At 25.2% G+C, this 21,646-nt stretch overlaps 1 protein-coding gene across 29 annotated transcripts in view; it reads right to left on the reverse strand.

Moving 5' to 3' along the window:
• LOC147806921 (integrator complex subunit 11-like) overlaps nt 1-21,646 on the reverse strand; it is a 36,774-nt gene that overhangs the window by 10,028 nt on the left and 5,100 nt on the right. For 13 of the 29 annotated variants that reach the window (XM_087168596.1, XM_087168584.1, XM_087168571.1 and 10 more), the window contains 4 exons: nt 17,086-17,250; nt 15,105-15,191; nt 12,662-12,870; nt 2,104-2,220 (listed from right to left, as the gene is read on the reverse strand). In XM_087168596.1, the coding sequence (XP_087024722.1) occupies nt 17,104-17,250 (147 nt within the window). In that variant the 3' untranslated portion in view covers nt 2,104-2,220; nt 12,662-12,870; nt 15,105-15,191; nt 17,086-17,103. Of the gene's footprint in view, nt 1-1,984; nt 2,221-12,661; nt 12,871-14,858; nt 15,023-15,104; nt 15,192-15,660; nt 15,747-17,085; nt 17,251-21,646 lie in introns of those variants that run through there. The other 16 variants (XM_087168595.1, XM_087168594.1, XM_087168593.1 and 13 more) reach the window with 11 other exon arrangements.

Raw genomic sequence — 21,646 nt, forward strand, 5'->3', positions numbered from 1 at the left:
TCTTTAGAACATTGTCAACTTTTCTTTTGGTGGACAATTTCGATATACTGCGCTTTTGTTCCGTGGAAAAAGGCTATATTTTATTCTTGAATAAATAAGTGTTATAGCTTACAATCCTATGTAAATAATAAATATCAATAAAACCTTTTTTTTCTTAGCTTTCACATTGTTATTTTCAACTCTCGATTATATTTGAGTGCCAAAAATTTAGCAGCATAAAATATAACGGCGCTTGAATTATCTCAAATGTGCACAGTTAGGCCTGTTTAGTGTGCTTGAATTAACTCGAGCGCACAAGTTATGGGGTTAAGGCATTTCAATGCGTTTTTGTACCAAGAAATTTAAGATATCAAAATTGTACTATGTTGAAAGAAATTATGCAGAGTTTGAAATTAGGATTCGATATTGTCCATTTTTCAGGTACTGAGAGAATATTTCTTAAGATTTTAGGAGACAAATTATATTTTAATTCTTTAGCTTTAATCACAATTTTTTAAATAAAGATTTAAGCACTAGCAAGCTTATTAATAATTACAATCACAATTAATAAATAAATATTCAAAATGATATTAAGGCAGTAGAATAAAAAAATAATTCGATATTTATGCTGCTTAAATATAAGATTTAAAGTATCCCTGTAATTTAGCTTTGTTAAACACATTTATTTAAATGTATTACATTACAATTTCATAAAAATGTCTTATTGACATATTGAAAAAATAGTTAGTATGCTTATAAAATAATGAAAACTAAGTAACAGGATTCAAAATAATAGAAATTTTTCTTTAAAAAAATTCTATTAAAAACAAAATAAATAAATTTGAAAAATCTTAGTAGAAGGGTTTAAATCTTGTTTGTATTGATGCTTTATAATGTTCAAGAAAACCATGTGTCAATCCTAGCATTATCAAATTCATAGATGTCAGAAATCGAAGGTATAGGTAAAGGGTCCTTTAACTCAATTCTTTTCTTTAACTTTTCCATGCTAAAATAACATTATTTCTTCTAAAATAACATAACATTCTATTATAAATTGGAAATCGGTAATATGAACTTGTGTTTTTTTTATTTACTTCTAAGAAAACAACTTTAGTATTCAACATTTAAAAGACATTTCATTTTGGAACAAAAAAAAAAAAAAAACTATTAAGCAAGACAAAAAAAAAAGAACTGTAATAGAACTTTAAAAATTTTTATTCATTCATATTTCAAAAAAAAAAAAAATAAATAAATGTGCATTAAGTATAAAAAAAAATGTTAATTGTCTATATCTATTATGCAATAATTGATGTATGTATCTTTTTTTAAGTAAGCGTCAATTGAGGGCAATTGTATCATCAGGATGCTCGAATGTTAACATTTCCCCTTAATAGTGAGTTGTCCAGCAGGTGGCACAGCGCCACAACTACTGTGTCTGTTTACAAACGTAAGAGAGAGATTTTTAATATGAAATGATTAGGAAGCAGCAATGTACTCGGCTGCTGAAGTAGTTTGTTTTCTTTTATTTCTTAATTAAATTTATTGTTTTATTGTTGAAATTATTCTTAACTTGACTCATCGCCACATCGAAGAGAAAACAGCGATAAAAAGTGAAAGAAGACAACAATAGCTAGTCATTGATTTGTAAACTTCAATCTATTATCAACATTAAGTTCATTATGAGATGAATTCCTAATTGTCTGAGAATAACTTTTTCATATAAGACATTTGGGTGTAATGAGATGTAAAGAGAGAACCCAGCACAAAATTGTGAGCATGTGCTTTAATGAAGAATTCTTTATAGCCATTTGTAAAAATTGTTTTGTACCAGATTACAGAGAATCTTGTGCATGATATTAAATGGAGCATATACTGGACTGAATAAAGTTCAGCAACAAATGGCACACTACATGGAATATACTATATAAAGCTTTTGTATGCAATCATAAAATACAATTTTACGAAAGTAATTGAATGAATTTTAAAAAAAATTATTGAAGCGTACTTAATAAGGAGGTTGCTTAAGTTAATCTGCACATCACCTAGGTTATCTGTGGAACAATTGATTTTTAAAGTGTATATGTGATACAGAAATTTACAGATTTCATACTATTTAGAACTTACTACAGAGGTATTCAATGCATTTTTCATTCTCTCCCAGGTTGTTTCATGATTACTCAAGTTGATCAAGGTTTTCCAGCAGTTGAATTATTGCAAGAAGCAACACAGTGAAGATGAGTCCTACAAGTAATTAATATTATGATAAAAATATTGATAAGTATAAAAGATTTAAAGAAATCAAAATAAATTAAAATAATGAAAATAATGCACAAGCTTCAAAGCTACAATAAAGCATTCATATTTAAGCAGATTTGAATATTTCACATTATTTCTAACATATGTTTTTTTGTAATGTTTTCTGCATTAAAGATGTTTTAATGCAAATGTATACAATTGTGTACTCCCAATGAAACTTATACAATTTGTAATATGTATATTTGTTCGGTATCATTGTTTAATGTTCGGTATTTTACTTAGTTATATCATTTAATAGCATGATTCACTGCAAGTTTACAAGGTTAATGAAAAATTTTACAGGGAAATAAAACATGATATTAAATAATTAAATATTCAAACAAATGTAACACAATTAAAAAATATCATTGAGCTTTTTGTTTGCAGTGTCAACACCCCTCTCTTAAAAGTATTAAGAGAAAAAAATACAATTTCAAATGTGTTACATTTAAAATTTAACACAATTACTTTAATTAATCACAGATTTACATTTCTTTCATTAAGAGTTTAAAAATCTACCCGTTAATTAAAATTTAACTAAAATTTATTGCAAATATAGAAAATGAGAAACTTTTGAAAAATGTGTAACTTTAAAGCTGTATAGAAAAAATACATATAAATTTTTAAATATTGGAGTGTTGTCAATAAAAAAAAGAACATTCTTAGTGAATAAAAAAAGGAATAGCAAATCTTAAAACATTATTAGAAATCAATCCAGTAAAGTTCTTATATAAAGAATCTGGTAAAAATTATTTACACCCAAAACTACGGTTCTATAATCATCCAAATACTATGTAATTTTTTAAAAATCATATTAAGAAGAATATATTAACTTTTAAATTACAAAATAGCAAATGAAGAAATATCAAATTAATAACTATTTCAAAACTAAAGGATAAATAAAACTCTTCAAAACACACATCAGCAATTCCATTTTCTAAGTTGACTCTTGTTAAATTATTTTAGAAACAAATTGGAAAAAATATTCCATTTGATTGAAATATTTATTATTAACAAATTATTGCCAAAATAATGGAAGTGAACAAGATTTAAATAAATAAGTTTACTTACAATATAAAATAAAAACTTTCAGCAACATCTAAAGAATAAATTAATTTTCAAAATAAAATTAAAAGCTTTTATCTACTCAAACTGTAAGAAATTTTTAAAAAAAATTCTAAATAATAAAAGAAAATAAAAAAAAGTAATGCAAACAGCAGTATTGAATTATTAATCCAATGTATTAATATATATATACACACACAAAAAAATACATAAAAAATAAAACAGCCTAATCTAAAAATATTTAAATAATTAGAAAAAAATAATAATAATAACAACATCTAATAATAAAAACACATCTTGAATTTGCAAAAAACTATGTGATGGTTCCTAGAATATCTTTTTAAGAAAAACAAAAAATCATAGTTTGAGTTTGCAAGTAATCTTTTAGACACATAATCAATATATGAAATACTGATTAATCTAATTCTATTCAAAGAGGGTTAAATATTTTAGGGATTGCTTGCAATTTCAATTGGGATTTTTGGTATCACCCTAAAAGAGTAAGCTTACACCAAAATATTATTGTTCAGTAATCAATGCAAGCAAAAAAGTTTGTTTCTAGCAAGGACAGAACACATCTTGAAAACTCCAATTAAAACAAAGTTAAGCTTAAATTAAAGAACATGTAGCTAAGATAGGGATCAAATTAAACAAGCGATTAAATTTCAGAATAGCTGGGACACGCTATTGGTCGAAAAAATTCAAATTTCCTCAGCTATAAAGATTAATAACTATTTAATAAGTCTTATTTCATTTATAAATTATAATTTTTTTAATCAAAATTAATTCTTTTCAAAAAATTAAATTTTAAAATAAAAAATTAATAGATGTTTCATATTTATTTTTTAATTGTGGATTATTCTTCATGGGTTATTCTTCATTAATACATGGATTATTCTTCAACTTATTATAAAATTTCAATGTGAATTTTAAAATATTGTGGTTATAAAATAGTTTAAGCATTTTTTTACTGAATTTTGAAAGAAATTTTTTTTAAAACTTAAATTTTAAATCACAAGTTTCAAGATATCACAACACGCGAATAAGTCATCTGGGGAGAGACCGCTTTCATGCCTTTGGCCCTTCTCTCTTCCCTCTCCTCTTCTTTTCAGTTGTATAGGAATGTACTACGATATTTTCCCATTACTTAATATTTTTTCTTTTTATTTAATAAAAATATTTTTGAAAATTTCCATGATGCCTTTTTTTAGAACTATGTTTAATGTAATTTTCAGTTCCACATAGTTTTCCAACTTAAAAGACTTTAATCTATTTACAAATCAAGAGAGAAACTAACATACTTTCTTACTGTATGACTCTCCACACGCTAATGGGGAAAGCATGCGAAGTGTTGCCATAGGTAGTGAGTTCTGCTCAACGCCACCTGCAACCCATTTCGATCACCAATAGCTACTGATATTTTTTTGTTCTTAAAATAATTTCTAAATTGAATAAAACATTAAATAGCTGCAAACATTTCTAGAAAAAAAAGTTAGAGATAATAAATATTCTATCCAAACCCAAACATTTCAGCAAAAAGGGAAAGTCTAAACGAACCAAAATTTACCCCTCTCAAATTCAATCCCACGCAATTTTCAAAATTAATAAATAAATAAGTTTAAAAAAAATAATAACAATGATTTTAGGATTTTTCAATCACTTTGAAGGACCTACTCAATAACAGTTAGTATGCTAAAATACATGTCCACTAGATTTTATAACATTGGAGTATATATTAATTGCATCAATTTTACATTGTTTAATAGTTCTGGCAATTTTTAAATATGTGTTACTCATATCTACTAATGCAAATGAATTAACAGTTGCATTGTGGTTTAATTAACAAAATACCTCGAATTGACATTAGCATACATGCAAACTTTTAAAGACTAGAACTGGTAAGACTATCCATTAACAATTTATGAAGCATATAAGAATTTGAAAACTAATATTTAGCATATCTGTTTCAATTTTAAAAACACAACACCTCAGAATATCAGTAAAGTATTTTGGGCACAATAAAATCCTTTGTAGTACAATATTTTGACAGATAACAAACTTAAGATTTACAAAACTATAGTTTCCTTAAAATAAATCATAAATTGCAAATTTTTTTATTATAATTCACTATGACTAGTTTTTTTAAAAGGTGTTTATATAAAGTGCAATATGTTGCCCATAGATATAATGACATGAAACATGAAGCTAGTCTTAAAGATGACGTAAATTATGTACAAGATATAACTTGCAAATTGAAATGTAACGTATGTTCAGTAAATCGAAGCATATATGAATAGTAAACAATAAAGTTTGAAAAATGCACAAAGTAACAAGTCATAAATAGCAATGAGTGATTAATAAATCACCAAAATGCAAACTTTGTCACATGATTCTTTGATTACTTCAATGCAAAACACAACACATTATTTGGTAATGATTTTTATGTAAAAAATGATGCATAATCTAATAATCATTAAATGCAAAAGGAGATTCATATATCACTTTGATAAAAATTGCAAACAGTAATTTTTAAATCCCATTAATGCTATTTGCAATAGGCAAATTTTAAATTCTTCAAACATGAATCTCAGTGTGTGATTCGTAAATCACTTGAATAAGAATTGTGATGCTTGATTCGGAAAACACTTAATAGCATGTAATACTCAGTATGATTCAGGAAGCATTTCAATGCAGACTCTGATGAGTTATTTACAAATCATCATAATGAGGCACATCATTTGTATATCACTTTCATATTAAACACTATGCTTAATTCTTTATTCACGGAATATTTACCTATGAGGGATAAAAAAATAATGTATAAAACTGAATATAAAATGATAAAAAAGTGAAATGAAGCTAACGCAGTGACTACATTTAAACTTCGAAAAAACACCACATACCGAGCGGCAACTATAAAGCTATGTACAGAAATGAAAATTGCTTGATAAAAATTCTAGCTTACTAAATATCAAAGTGAAAAATAATCTAGCAAGAAAAAGCCAAAGGGAAAAATTATGTATTCCTTTTTGACCTTCAAGAATTTACTCATTGTAGCTTTTTAAAAATTATGTTGGTACAATTTTTTTTACCATTTCATATTTGATAGCTATATAGATTAAATACATCACAAATTATCAGATTTTCTGAATTGGAATAAAACTTCAATTTTCACACGTTAGCAAATAAAATAAAAAATTTCAAAAACCACACATTTTAAAATTAGTGCATGCTATGCATGGTTAAAACAGGTCTATTATTAGACATGGTTTCGCTAATTACTTCCTTTACACTTTTCCCACACCCTACTTGTATTTTGATATCCAATCACAGGAGCGGGGTAAATAAGGATAAGGGTCTTTTCCAAAATTTAAATCAGACTCTCATTTAACTGACCTAGAACTATTTTTATAGTAAAAAAAAATGGCAAAGGAAAGAGGAGTATTTTTTTAAATTTCATATGAACTTGATATAAAATTTGATTCATATAAAATTAATATCTTTTATTAGAATTTTATCCTTAAATTAAATTAGTACAGCAAAAATCAAAGTGAAAACCAGGGGCTGATGTAACATCTTGACACATGGAAAAAGGTTTGCAATTTACTTAATTATGCTGATAAGGTGTTCAAAATTGTCCAAAATATTCTTATATAATATTTGAAAGGCCTCTAGTTTAAAGCAATCATAATGTGATAATAGTAAGGAAAAGCATTAACTGATTTGACCAAACAATGTAAAAGGATAAATAAAATGGAAATAAACAAGGTTTAGCACTTAGAACACTATTAGAAACTACATAATTTGGAAATGAAGACAATATAACTCTATAATATATAATATTACATTATAATAAATAGGTAATTATAAAATTTTTTATTTTAAATTGATACAACAACAGGAAACTTTTAAAAATATTAATGACATAACATAACTAATAATTCAAAGATACAAAAGAGTTGAAAGAGCTTCAGAATTTTCTTTCAGATACAGTAAACTAAAAGTGCAACATTCTTTGTATCATTGAACGGAAAAGGCAAAATCTTATCTTCATTAAATATAGTTTTTCAAGGCCATTGAAAAACATTCTAAAATGGCAACGTTTAGTTATAAGAAATTCATTAACAGTATATTTTAATACAGTGTTCTGCTTAATTGTTTTTTGAAGGGTGAACCGCCCCCCCCCCTGATCCCAATCAATGGACACTCTTTGCTCTTTTTATAAAAATAAGACACCCTTCATTAGAAACTATGTCTTTTTATTCAGATTCTATTTTGAAAAAAATTAATTCATTGTTTAACTAATAATTATATTGGTAAAATTATGTGCTTATAGGTAAAATTCAGATTACTTATACAAACATTTACTTTGCTTGGATTATTCTCAACTAGTCAAATTTCTAATAAGTATCTTTTTTGGGGCAGGTGGAAGGGGGATATTAATTTTTATAAGTGATTTAAATTCTTTTTTTTTAAAAATGCACCTTTAAAAGTTTATTTTCTTATAATTTTCAGTTAAAATTATTGAGAAAACCTTTCTAGTTGTTTATCAATTAATCGTTTTTTGTTAGTTCTTTTATTGAAAAAAAAACATGCACAGAGATTGCCATTTAGCATGCCTTTAATTATTTTTATAAACTACAATTTTTCTCATATTTTGATAACAAAAAAGAATTACTTCTTGAAATATACTCATAAGATAGTATGAGATGGTAATTTAATAAATTGTCTAGGATAAAATTCAGTTATACATAATAATACACATTTTAACATTTTTGATGTGAGAGCCTTTTGAAAGCTGATAAAGCTTTTTTCAGAGAGGAAATACCCTGCCCTTATTTTATTCATGAGAAAAACTCTGTAATACAATATATTTCTTATTTATATAGACATAAGTTTGAAGAGTTTTATTTTTAAAAAAAATAAGGATACGATATATTTCTTATTTCTATAGACATGAGTTTGAAGAGCTTTTTTTAAGATCTCATTTGTTTTAAATTCATATTAATAAACAAAATTCATAGGAATAAGTCACTAAATAAATTAAAGTAAACTAACTAAAATGAGTTTTATTTGTTATCAAATAAAAAATTGATTTCAATTAAGAAAGATTTAGTTGAGAAGAATAAAAAGAAATATATAAAAATATAGAAGACAAAAAGTTTTTATTCAGAAACTTTATAAAATTCTATAATAGCTATATAACATTTTGTACATCATTATAATGATTTTTTCAATTTTGTATTTGTGTATATTGCTAGACTAAAAATAATGAATCAGAATAAGCACAGATATTTCAAGACCCAAACCTGCTTCAATATCATTAAAAAGAATCCTTATTATACCATGCTAGTTTAATAATAATTCTTTTTAAAGAATCATTGAGAATTTTAGAATCATTAAAGTATTTTTAAAATCTAATGGATTTAATCTATATTCTACCAAAACATGTATTCCAAATTTCTATTTCGCAGTTTACCTTCATTTGATTAAGCAAAGAGAAAATAACATGGGTGAAGCTAATAAAAAGTTTTTACTTTAAAAATCTGACACATAAACCTTGCTTTAATTTTCTATTTTTAAATTTTTAAGATAAATTTGTGATTGTTTTCATTAAACTAAAGAATATTTAGGTGATTGATTGCAAATTGCTTAATTCCTTTTGATGCCCAAGAGCTTAACCTTTGTTTTTGAGTTTTTCCTCTAAAAAAATTCCTCTGCTTAGTATGATTTTTTAAGACAAATTTGTTGGATGAAAAATTAAAAAAAAAAAAAATTGCAAAATAATAAGGTATAAAACTTGTAAATTTTCAGTGTTTTATGCAAACTTTATTATAATTATTTATTTTTATTAACGAAAAAAAAAATTTCAAACTTTAAATAGTTTTAAAAAAAATATGTACCATCATTGATAATGAAGATAAATAAGCAAATTTTATAAGACTACAAAAATATCAGCAGTTAAAGGAAGTTTAGCAAATTTATAGTTACTATTTTATATTTATTAAGAGTTCTTCTATTCTGATTTAGCCCAACACTGTATGGGTATAGAGGTGAGTCGGATAAATACCCAATGAGTATGGTATTTATAAATAGCTATTTACCCCCGCCTTGGGTTAATACCCTAAATCAGGGTTTTCATAACTTTTTATTATTATCTAACTAACTTTTATCAAACCATCAATTGTCTTGCTTATAGTTTTGGAAATAAAAAAAATTAAATTTTTAAAAAATGAACATTAATATTTAAACTGTATCGATAATAGGAAAAATATTTTTAAAAAAAACTTCAGACACTCAGTAGAGGAGCTACATTGTCACTATAGAGAGTATCGTAAAAAGGTTTAGTTGTGTAGCACCACAAAGTAAATTTTATGATAAGTGATTTACGCGAAGGTTAAGCCCCTTTCAAGAAAAATCACTTTTTTCCCAAGACAATGGTATTAACTAGATAAAATAAATTTATAAAAATAAAGGATGAGTTTAAAATTTCCTAAATATGTTCATTTCTATTAATTCTATAAATTTAATATTTATATTAATTGACTAAACTAAAACTGGAAATTTCCCTTGTAAATTTTTATAAAAAATAACTATATAACTAATTTATTTAAAATAAACATATAAATATATATTTTTTATTTTAAATTTAAAATTATTTGATATTTTGTTTAAAAAGTTTTTTTCTGCATCCTATAAGAAAAAATAAAAATGATTTTTTTAAAAATTCCTTGATATTTTAGTCAAATTAAAAAAAATCATTTTCACAGAAAAATATTAAAATATACTTAGTTTTAATATAATTAGTTTTTAAATTAACAAATTATTTTGTTAATTATGAGCAAAACACAACTTAACCTTTAGAATACAAAATAATTTAGGGGATTAAACAAGAGATAGCTGTTGTTTAAAAATAATAAAATTTGACTGAGTTAAATTTATTAAGAACTTGTATTTTCCTTTCAGTTTCATATGAAAGATTGATTATTAATATTCTGCTCTGAATTTTTAATTAAATATTAGTTTAAATCAAACTCTTTTGTGATTTGTAATAAAAATACACATTGTAATGGACAATATAAAAAATTTAATGAGTTTTTAAATATAAGTTTTTACTGTTTGTTTATAGAAATATGTAAGCAGGGATACCCTGGAAGATGCACTTTTTAGGGGGTGTCATGTGATATGTATATATTTATATATCAATATGTGAATATATGCAGTGTTTTCCTTAAGTGATTTTAGAAGGGCAACCTGCCCTGTCTACCTTTTGATCCTTATAAATACATCCTCTTTTCCCTTTCTGTAAAAATAGCCACCATCCCTTAAAAACACTGCCTTTTTATTCATATTCCATTTTTAAGAAAATTCAATGAGAATTATACAATGGTAAAATTATCTGTGTTTATTGACTTAATATTGATAACTATTATAAATATTTACTTTGTTAAGATTATTTTCACATGGTAAAATTTGTATAAGTGTCTCTTTTTCTGAAAGGGGTATATCAATGAAATTTTAAGGTTATTTTTTAAATAAATACTTTACTTTAAAAAAACGGACTGTTTGCTTAGTTTCTAAAAAACATTTCTGTTCAAATTATAGAAAAAAGCTTGCAAGTTGTTTATTCAAAAACAGTCTTTTTATTTAACTTTTTTAAAAAGAAAAAGAAATATGTATGCGGAGAGACTGTATTTTAATTATTTTTCATAAACTACATTTTTTTTCTTATTTAGATGAGTAAGAATTACTTTTTGAAATATACACATAAAATAGTATAAGAAAGTAATTTAAAAGGAACAAAAATAAAAAAACATTTTCAGAGAAAAAACAATGTGAAAAGGGTAAACAATAAATTAATTTTTTTTTACAAATCAACATACATTTATAAGTTTTTCCCTTTAAACCAAAGGGAAATTAATACCAATTTTTATATATTTTTTTTATTTATTCCAACAAAAAGTAATCAAGATGGAGGGCACACTAGGATAGGTTCCAGTATCCCACTTCATCCCTGTATGTAAAGAAGATAAACTTTTCGAATTCTTAATCTATCAGATATTATTTAAAAGTTATATCATTCAGGAATAAAATATATTTTCAAATAAAATTTGGTTCAGATAAATTATATATGGATATGTGTGCTTTTGCTATCAATCTCACTTGCTATATCCTAATCAGATTTAAAATCATGCCTTATTAAATAATTAATCATTTAATGTATTTAAAATATCGATTTCCAAATTAATTACATACATTTAAATAACAAAAGAAAATAACAATAAATTTTCATTGCTGGAAGTATAAATAAATTTCAGTTCTCAAAAACATTAGGTATAGTAAAACCTATATATTTTATTTATTTATAATATTTCATGTAATAAATAATACATGTAAATCTTGGTTTAGAGTTAAGCAGTTAATTAAACATCTTTCAAACGCAGAAAAAAAAGTAGTTCTTAAGAAATGGTTTTTTTTAAAAAGGGAAGAAGTGTAACAAACTAATTAACTTGACACGTATGCTAGCATTAGCATATATTTTCACTCTATTGAAAATCTATTTAATATTAAGCTCTATACTTTTTAATCAAACACTAATAATTACATAAAAACTAAAAAATTTACTACCAATTTAAATTAACACATTAAGCATTATTGTTCAGATATCATCACAGCACAACTAAATATGGAGCCGAGAAGGAATGAATACTATTCATAAGTAGCAAAAGTTTTGTATGATAAATTTTCTAAAATAAATACTTAATATCCGAAAAATATTTTACATTTTAAAAATATATATCTGAGATCAGAAACCAAAAATAATAGGAATTATGAATCAAAATGTAAACTTCAGAATGATTAAACCATAGCCACACTCAAATAAAAACTTAAGTTCAATGAATACATATATACATATAATGTATAATTACATATGTTGCGATATAAAATTTTCATTTAAATGAGTTATAACATTAAGAACAAAATAATTAAATGCTACAGAAATTTAAAAAAACAAACACTGGCGAATAATTTCACTATTGACCATTCATTTAAAAAATTGCAATAATTTTGAAATTCCAATTTTCTTTTTTTCAAACTTTTTTATTCTTTGCGCCTTTCGAGTATAGGACAAAATTAATAGTCACCCCTGATCACAAGGCAACTAAATATGATGAATGGTGATTAAAATATGGCTTGCAGTAGCCACATGATCATCACTTTTTTTGTAGAAAATATACTCAGTGCATTTTGTTATTGTTTGTTAGCCTTTTTTCATAAGTATGAAATTAATATGAATATTTTATAATATTCTGAAAATTACCAAATTTCCCGATAGTTTCTTCATTTTACAAATGAACCTTGTAGAGCCATGATGGCTCAGGGGATAGAGTGTTCGCCTTCCAATGTGGTGAACTGGGTTCGAATCCCACCGATGGCTGGTCAATACGAATCCGGATCCCGCTTGCACAGAGCTGACATCCTCAGTAGTAGACGGATCATGTGTAGGATTATTAATTATTACAAAATATTCTAAAAAATAATTTAAACAAATAAAATATTTTAGAAAATCAACTCAGTAGTTTTTCAAATAAATGACTTCAAACTTGGTCATTTTATACCTGATTTTATTTAGAGATGAGATCAGCTGACATTTCTTATGCAATCATTATACTTTTTCTGAAGGGGTTTTATAGTTATTATAAGCTATTTGGAAATTGAACATTGCTCATGGAAAAAAAATTCACGAAGGAAAATATTTCATTTCAACACCTATGCAATTAGCCACCGAAGCATGCAATGTCTAAAGTTGTCCTATCACATGTTGTTTTTGCTAGCTAAAAATCAGTTTTTGGTTTTGTTATTCAATGAACACGTTTTGTTCATTGTGTGATCATTTTTTGTTCATTCAAGTGAGGAAGATGTTCTACACAAACATAACCAAATATGAAATGCTCAGACTGCATGCTACAATAAGGAATGATTACAAAACTATTTGTTTTAAATACTAAATTTTAACATTACTTTTAGTGAAAAATAATTTAAATCTGCTAAATTTATTCCTACTAGTAAGATATTAATTAATTTATTAAATTAATGACTATCTAGTTAAATCAAGTGGGAAAAATGATATAACACACAAATTATAATAAATTAAATGTTCAACCAAAACTGCTTTGTTCTTAAAATCTAGATGTTGTTAATTATTTTAATGTAAAATGGCTTTAATATTGCTTAAACCCACAAATTAAAAAATTACCAGCTTGAATATTTTTAGACATAACAACAAAATTGTTCATTGTGGGAGTTAAACAAAAATGTAAAATTTCTACAAATTAGTCCAATTAACATTATTCTTTACAAGGTTTTTGTCAAACCATTTCACATTCAGATGTTAGAACTACACTTTCAGCAAATTCAAAACCCCTAAGTCAAAATTGAGTCAGAACACAAATGATCAAATATAGAAAATAATAGAAATAGTCATGTATTTTTAACAGAACTCAGAGGAACCAACTACACTCAATATTCATTAATGTGTAAGAAAAAAAGTTTACAGTTTTCTAATAAATATTTCAATGTATCCATTATGAAAGGTTTAAACTAGTGCAATGTCTGTAAGTGTGCAATCCAAATGAATAGTTATGTGGTATAGATCTGAGAAATATAACTTTTTCTAATTGAATGGGAAAGCCTTTATGAGTAAACAAGAATTCTCTATTTCTGGACAAAACCAAAGTATTTGTATTTGAAAAATATATACTAAAAAAGGGAAAAGTTTTATTATTAAAAGATAAAAAAAAAATAATATTAATATATATTTTTTAATACTGTAATGATTACATTAAAAATTCTTAATGCATAAGAATTTCATTAACATAAAATGCTTTTAATTTATTTATGTTTGCAGGATTAAATGTAAAAAATTTAAGGTTTTGGACAAAAAAGTATAAATAGTCTTACATGAATCTCTCTTCATTAATATAGTAATTTAAATTCATATTTCCAATATGAAGCACATAAAAGAGAACTTTACCTTTATAAAATTTCATTTACGAAAAATATTTAACTAGTAATTTACCAAATTCTACAAAGAGCTGCTTCTTCAATAGATTTAATGAAGTATCAACTTGCACAGATACTGGTGTATCAAAGGAAAGCTGGCACAAACATTCTTTACCCTTTCCCCCCCCCTAGCATACATTGCTGAATTTTAGGAAACTTCATAGAATATACAAAAATCAGGAGAATTTTTAATGAATCAGGATAAATAAACAAAATCTGGCAAAGCTGATAACTACAAATTTATCTCTCGAAATAAAACTACATGCTGTTAAATAGTATTGCTATCAATCTAAGCAATGAAGAAACTACTTTTCTTAATCTTCTTACACATTCTTTTAAATAAAGCATCTGAATGGAGGACAGTTTGCAAAACTATTCAAAAATGCCTCTATATATGCTTCAAAAAAATTTCTAATTATTTTCTTGTATTTTAGAACTTAGATGCAATTTTATACCAAGTTCTTGGGTGATTTTCGTTGCCAAAAACTCCCTTTTCGAAGCTTTTCCGTGCACCAGCAAGACTTTAGATGGCTCACAATGCTGAATTAGTTCTAATGATTCCTTTATCATCAGCATGTGCAGTGAACAACATATACTGCACAGACATTTTAACCTCTATCTATTTAAAATACTCATATCATGAACAGCACTTCAGATCACAAATTTATTAAAAGTAACAACTAAGTTAATAACTAACTTACAATCTGGCTTTCAAATTAAATTTTCTTGGTACCGCTAATGACTTTATGACCAATCGTTTCAGATACACAATAACCTGGCATAATTATCTATAAAAAAATATGATCAATTTTGATTTAAACAAATATTTTTAACATATACATAATTTCTAAAAAGTCACTTAAAATAAAGTAGCCCTTCACTTGGCCACAATTAGGTACAATGAAAAGGTTCATTGTATTAAAATGAATTTTTGCCAATTTATGCTCTTTGCAAGATTGATTTTCTTAAATTGTAAGAAATAAGAATTGAAAAATCACTTACAAATTTAGTTATGGTTACAATTATTCTAAATTAAATTTAGGAATTCAAATGAAATATTGTAGGGGACTACTGCCGAACTAGATTTGCTATCACTCTAAATATAAAAATTATAAAAATATAAAATCTAGCAGAAAATTTGGAGAAATAGGTAGCATTGAAAATGTAGGTAATAATGAGACTTATGAAAGCAATAAAAAATATAAGTATGTTAGTTCCAGCTTGCTAATTATAATTATACTAAACAATTACACTTACTCTTATTGTAAACTATTCTTCAAAAATAGCAACATATGCTCCTTTCAAATGAAAAATTAATCAAAATTGGTTCTCAATCTCTATTGCTACAGATAAAAAAATAATGAACGAGGGTTACAGTTGTGTGGGGGCTCTCTTATATTTTAAAATACAATGAGAATTCATACATAATATATAAATTTCTGGAAAAATTATACACTTTAATAATAAAAATTATTGTAATTGACACTTATAAAAAATAATGATAAAGGAAAAAACTCTAAAAAGTTATTCACAAAAATTACTAAGGATAAATAAAAAAAAAAAACTGAAGGGCAGCTCTTTCTAAACTAACTACTTGTTTATAATTGAGAGATATTGAATGAGAGGAGGTATTCATTAAGAATCCATCAATATTTTACAGTGTATTTTCAAACCTTCCTTTTTAAAAGAATAAACTATGAATTTCTGAAAGCTCTACTTTCTTTATCTTTCTGGTTAGTCAAATTTTGAGCAGCCAGGCTTTTACTGTATATCCATAGAATGAAATATGTGAAATGGAATTCAAAATTCATAAAAAAAAACTTTTTTAATTTTGTAATATCACAAGATAAATTATTTCCATGGCTACAAAGTATGGTTACAAAATTCAATTTAATTTTTACCATTACTGCCATAAAATAGAAACTTTTTTTTAACTAATATTAAAGTCCCCTGTGAAATTGTGACAGCTTTCACTTTTAACGCATTGTATATTTCATTTTTTATCACTAATTGTTTTAGAATTATTTAAAAGTAAAATCAGATTATCTAATTTAAATACAATTTTTAATTATTTTATCAAACTCAATAAAAAAAATTATAAATAAAATATTCTTGCACCATAAAAAAATTATAATTTGAAATACAGTAACCACCTCGAAAATCCGGACTTCTGAAATCTGGAAATCTCTAACCTGGTAACAAGAAGCACAATATGGGAAAATGTTCTAGAGAAGGCCAAAATGGATTGCTGTACCAATGATGATGATGAATACAACAAAGTTAACAGTTTACTCAAGTTTATACCCAAAATATAAATATTTGCTTAAATCTTATTGCGTGCCTGGACAGGGATTGAAATTTTCTATGTCACAAATGAACAAGCAAAAATTTTCACTCAATAGAACCAATTTAACCTCTTTCCTGGTTATAACTGATTGATTGACCTGGTTATAAAGATTGGGGCAAATGTTTTTACTGAAAAGAAAACAGTTTATAAGTTCAGCCTAACAGGCATTGTCTAATGCCCTTTTACACTTTGATTCATTTTAGACCCTTGGAAGGCACAATATAACAAAGAGTTATTGTAATTTCATGCTAATTAATATGAGAATAAGAGAAATTTCAATGATGAACATCCGCAACACTGAAGATAATTAAGAAAATAGGAAGTTGTAAACTTACTTTACCACCTTTTTCAACTCAGTCATATACTCTGGTCAAAAAATATCTTTCTCTACAACGTTTTGAGACTCTAATAGTAGTAGCATCTGTAATCAACAGGTCTAGCCAGCATTTATCAATCCATGCAGGCCCCAAGTGACGATCTGGAGTGGTGTTAAAATCCCCCTAAAACAGAAATAGTTTTGAATACATGAATCTACATACTTAAACCTATGATGTATTTCAGAATATGCACGAACAGAAAACATGCGTAGAAATGTAAAGAAAATGTATTACAGATACACTTCAAGAAGTAAACATAATTTAATTTTTAAAGAAATCAACGGCTAATTTTTTTATAAATTTGTCAACTGTATTTCACTTCAATTTATTGCAGTTTACAGTACTATATAAGCTGACCACTTGCAATGCATAACTATAGTAGCTCATTCAGATAGTAAAAATTTCTGTGTTTATCTATTAATTCCTATTTCCAGTAAAGATCTTTTAAGATAAGAGCTTACATCAATTTTAATTTAATCTTTTTTTGGTGTTACAAAATTTTTTTATTAAAACAATAATTCCTAATGCCAATTTTCTCTAATTTCCCCCCTTTTTCTATTAAATTTTATTTCATTTATTATCAACTAAAAAGTCAAATAATTTAATTCTTTAAACTATTTTAGGTTAATTTTTTTTCCATAAATTCTAAAAACTGAATATTCCAGACTTAAAAATTCATTAAAAAAAGAAGAAGAAAATAGGAAGATGGATGAGTTACAAAAGTTTTGTCCTCTGTTTCAAAATAGGATGAATTTGGTTCTTGATAAGAGGTCAACTTAGACATAACATAAACTTAGTAGGCTTTACTGTATAAAAAAGAAACTGAAATACATCTAACAAGTATGGGTAAGTATTGTGTTGCAGAAATGCAAATTAATGTGTATAAAATAAATTTATTACAGACCAAATGATTGTAATAATAAAATCAAAATACTTAAAACCTAGCTTTTCTCCTATTTCAAAAACACAAAAGCTCAATCAAAATAAATATAAGAAACAATAATCCAATTAATTATTTATGATGACAATAATTTCGAAAAAAAGACTTACTGTGCAGACTACCCAGTAAGCACACACTTCACGGCAAACGTAAGGCCATAAGCTGGCATTCTAGGTAGGATAACGGCAAAAGGCAAGTACAATAGGGTCCTTTATCGTTTGTTTTGAGACATTTCAGGAAGAGGCGGAATAACTCTTCACTTAAACAGGCCCGAAAAATAAAATGGTTGTTTGGCCTCTTACACTAAACTAGTTACAGGACCTTTATTGTATACCGTTAATTAATTGTAATGTTACAATAGATTAATAATGAATAGATGCAGAGTTGATAAAAAATGTGCTTTTAACTCAAAATTATGAAAAAATTAGGATAGAAGGGGGAAAAAATTGATTATTTTATTTTTCTTTGAAAACTGCTAATTTTTTTACATAGAATATTAAAAACTAGAATTTTATTATTTTACTATAATCTAAATATACTTTCTGCAGCATTACCTATTATATTTTTTTAAAAAAATAATTTTATTAAAAAATAATTATTTTAAATTTTATTACAATTTTTAAATAAATATATATATAATTATTTATTTTTTATTTTTGAAATCATTTTCTGAAGTATAATTTTTAACTCGAAATATAATATATTCTTACTTTCTAGAAAAATTTAATACATATTCCCTTAAAAATAAGAATAAATATTAAAACTTATAACTAGAACAATTCCTTTGTTCATTGAGAAAAAGTTTTTATTTTTTCGATTGCTTATTATAAAATTCTGTTAAATTTATTATATTAAACATGTACTTAAGAAAGACTTATTGAATTGAATACTCATTGAAGACTTTCTTTTATTGAAGACTTATTATTATTATTATTTTTATTGAATAAGGGATACATTTATTTTTAACGTTAAAGGATTCAACAAAAAATCTATCATTTTTATAATTCATGGTAAAAAAAAAAATTAAATAGTAATTTTATATGATAGCAAAAAAAGGCTAAAGGTCCGTTATTGTTTGTATTTTGGCATTTTAGGAGGAAGCGGTATGGAAACTTTTCCCATTGGTTATGTTTTGGTCGCTTAAAAATTATTACTGTAAGCCCCAAATGAAATTAACACAAATTTTTTTCCAGAGATTCCTTTTTGAAACCTTCTTTAAAACAAAAATGAATAGGTAAGTTTAAAATTCATGTAAATAAAAAAATCTATTTATAGAAAAAAAATAAATAAATATATTGTAAATTGCTTAAATCCTCCTTGAAATTATAAATTTCTTGAATTTAGAGCAATTATTTTTAATGAAATATCCTTTTTATTACATTAATTTACTAACTTTTATTACAATTTTAGTATTTTGTAATAATGAATGTATACCATTTTTTAAATGGTATACATTCATTATTACAAAACTTTTAGTAAACTTTTTATTTATATAAACTGTTTTTTATTTTAATGTTCATTTTAAACTTAATATCTTAGTTTAATCACTTACTTCTCAAAAACTGGATTCAAAACAGTTTAAATGGTCTTAAGAATTTTGAATTTTCAAAAAAATGTGTTTGAATTTTCTGATTGTTATAGCAAATGTTTAGTCTAATAAAGTAAAAAACTTTTTTTTCCCTAAACTTTTAAGCAATACTTGAAAGTAGTAATTGTTTAGGAAATTTTATTCCTAAAATACGTTTTTAAATAATAAAAATACACTAGGATATTTTTATTAATTAAACTTCAAAATACTAAGCAAAAAAATTTTTTTTTTAAAACTTATAATAAAGAATATAAATAAAAATAAAAATTATACTTTCAAAATGTTAATTATATTTATTTTTTATTTGCATAACAAAAATATTTCTTCATGCAGCATTATATTTATTTTTAAAATAGTTTATATACATTAAGGAAAAAAAACTGTTTTGAATGCAATACATAGATGGCGCTGTTTTTAAATTTTTTATTTTAGACGTGTTTTTGAGTCCTGCAGATAGATGGCAGAAAATATAAAGAGTAGGGTCTTGTAGGGTATAGCTATTCAAAACCAGAATTGCGTCATTGAGTTTTATTTTAAAACTCAATTCTTTTAATAGAAAATTAGACGAAATTAAACATTAAATTTCTCTGTTTCAATCTTTCTCTACACTTACATTCATCACATACTTCAATTCAAGTGTTAATAAAAATAGCATCGTATTTAAAGCTGGAAAAAATACAAAAGTTACAGCATGAAAGTTAAAAAAAGTTTCCGATTTTTTCTTCTACGAAGTCGATATAAGATTTAAATAAATATACATTCTGTGAAAAATTACTCATTCACCAGTAATATTCCCTAGTTGTAGGAAAATGAAAGAAACATAACAATACAAAATAATAATCACACATTGAATCATTGTCAAATGTCATTTGCAAAATGTTTCCTATACATGAATTAAAAATATTGCTTTTTCTCACAAGGGGTTTTAGGTTAACAAATTTTAAAATTGTGCTTTGTTTTAAATCTTAGGAAATAATAGCAGAAATATGGCTGAAATATGAAAACAACGGTAAGAGTACCGAAATTTTATCTGTTTGCCCAATTAAACTGTTGAGTTTGAAATTTACGGTCAATTTGCAAACCAATATTTTCGAAAAGACATAACTATTTAGACAAAATTGAATGATTATGTAATTAGAACTAAGTGGAGCTCTTTTAACCATAAACTGGTGAAAAATGAAATAGTATTTCATGCTGCTGAATCGACTTGGCAATTTTCATAGTACAAAACGAATCATTTTCATACCTCCTTTTTAAAGAGAGCAGTTCTTTTCGAATTAATTTATTAAAATCCGGTTAAAGTTTGACGATAATTTTAAAAAAAATCAAAAACAGGTCATAGTTCGTAAACATGCAAATAATATTTAAATATATTAAATGTTTTTCAGATAGTGACGATAATTTATACCTTGACTGCAGCAGATAAATTTTTATCAATTGAACCGCTTACTGATAATAGTTGTTCGGCACAATTTATTTTTATGTATCCTTGTTTTCTACATGGAGGCACCGTCACTTGTTCGCTACGCTCGATAATCCCTGTAGTTGAATCTCATTCATCAAGTTTGAAGTAATTGAAGATCAAGTACCAATCGTTTTCTTCCACTTTTTTTCAATAAAAATTACGATCGGATTGCCAGCAGTTGCATTTTAAGGATTACTAAGTTTTGACAAATGAAAAACAAGGAAAAACGGTTTCGCCGAGAGTTATTACGGATTGAAGATGTTCTCTGGAAAAAGCAGTTTATCATTCTGAAGTTTGTTTGTTATTTTTTTTCTCAGAACTAGTGGCATTGAACACAAACCGTTCTTCAGCATTGTACTTAAAAGTTTTTTTTTCTTCCTGAAAAATCGATTAAAAACCATTTTGTCTACAAAATATAAAATTATTACACTTTTATTTAAATACATTATATTAAATTGTTAATTGTAACAAAATAAAAAAGATAGCTGGATTTGAATAATAAATAACTGTGCTTAAAAAAATTACA

This window comes from Parasteatoda tepidariorum, chromosome 7, assembly GCF_982258835.1.
Source record: "Parasteatoda tepidariorum strain Cologne lab strain chromosome 7, Ptep-v5.0, whole genome shotgun sequence".
NCBI lineage: Eukaryota > Metazoa > Arthropoda > Arachnida > Araneae > Theridiidae > Parasteatoda > Parasteatoda tepidariorum.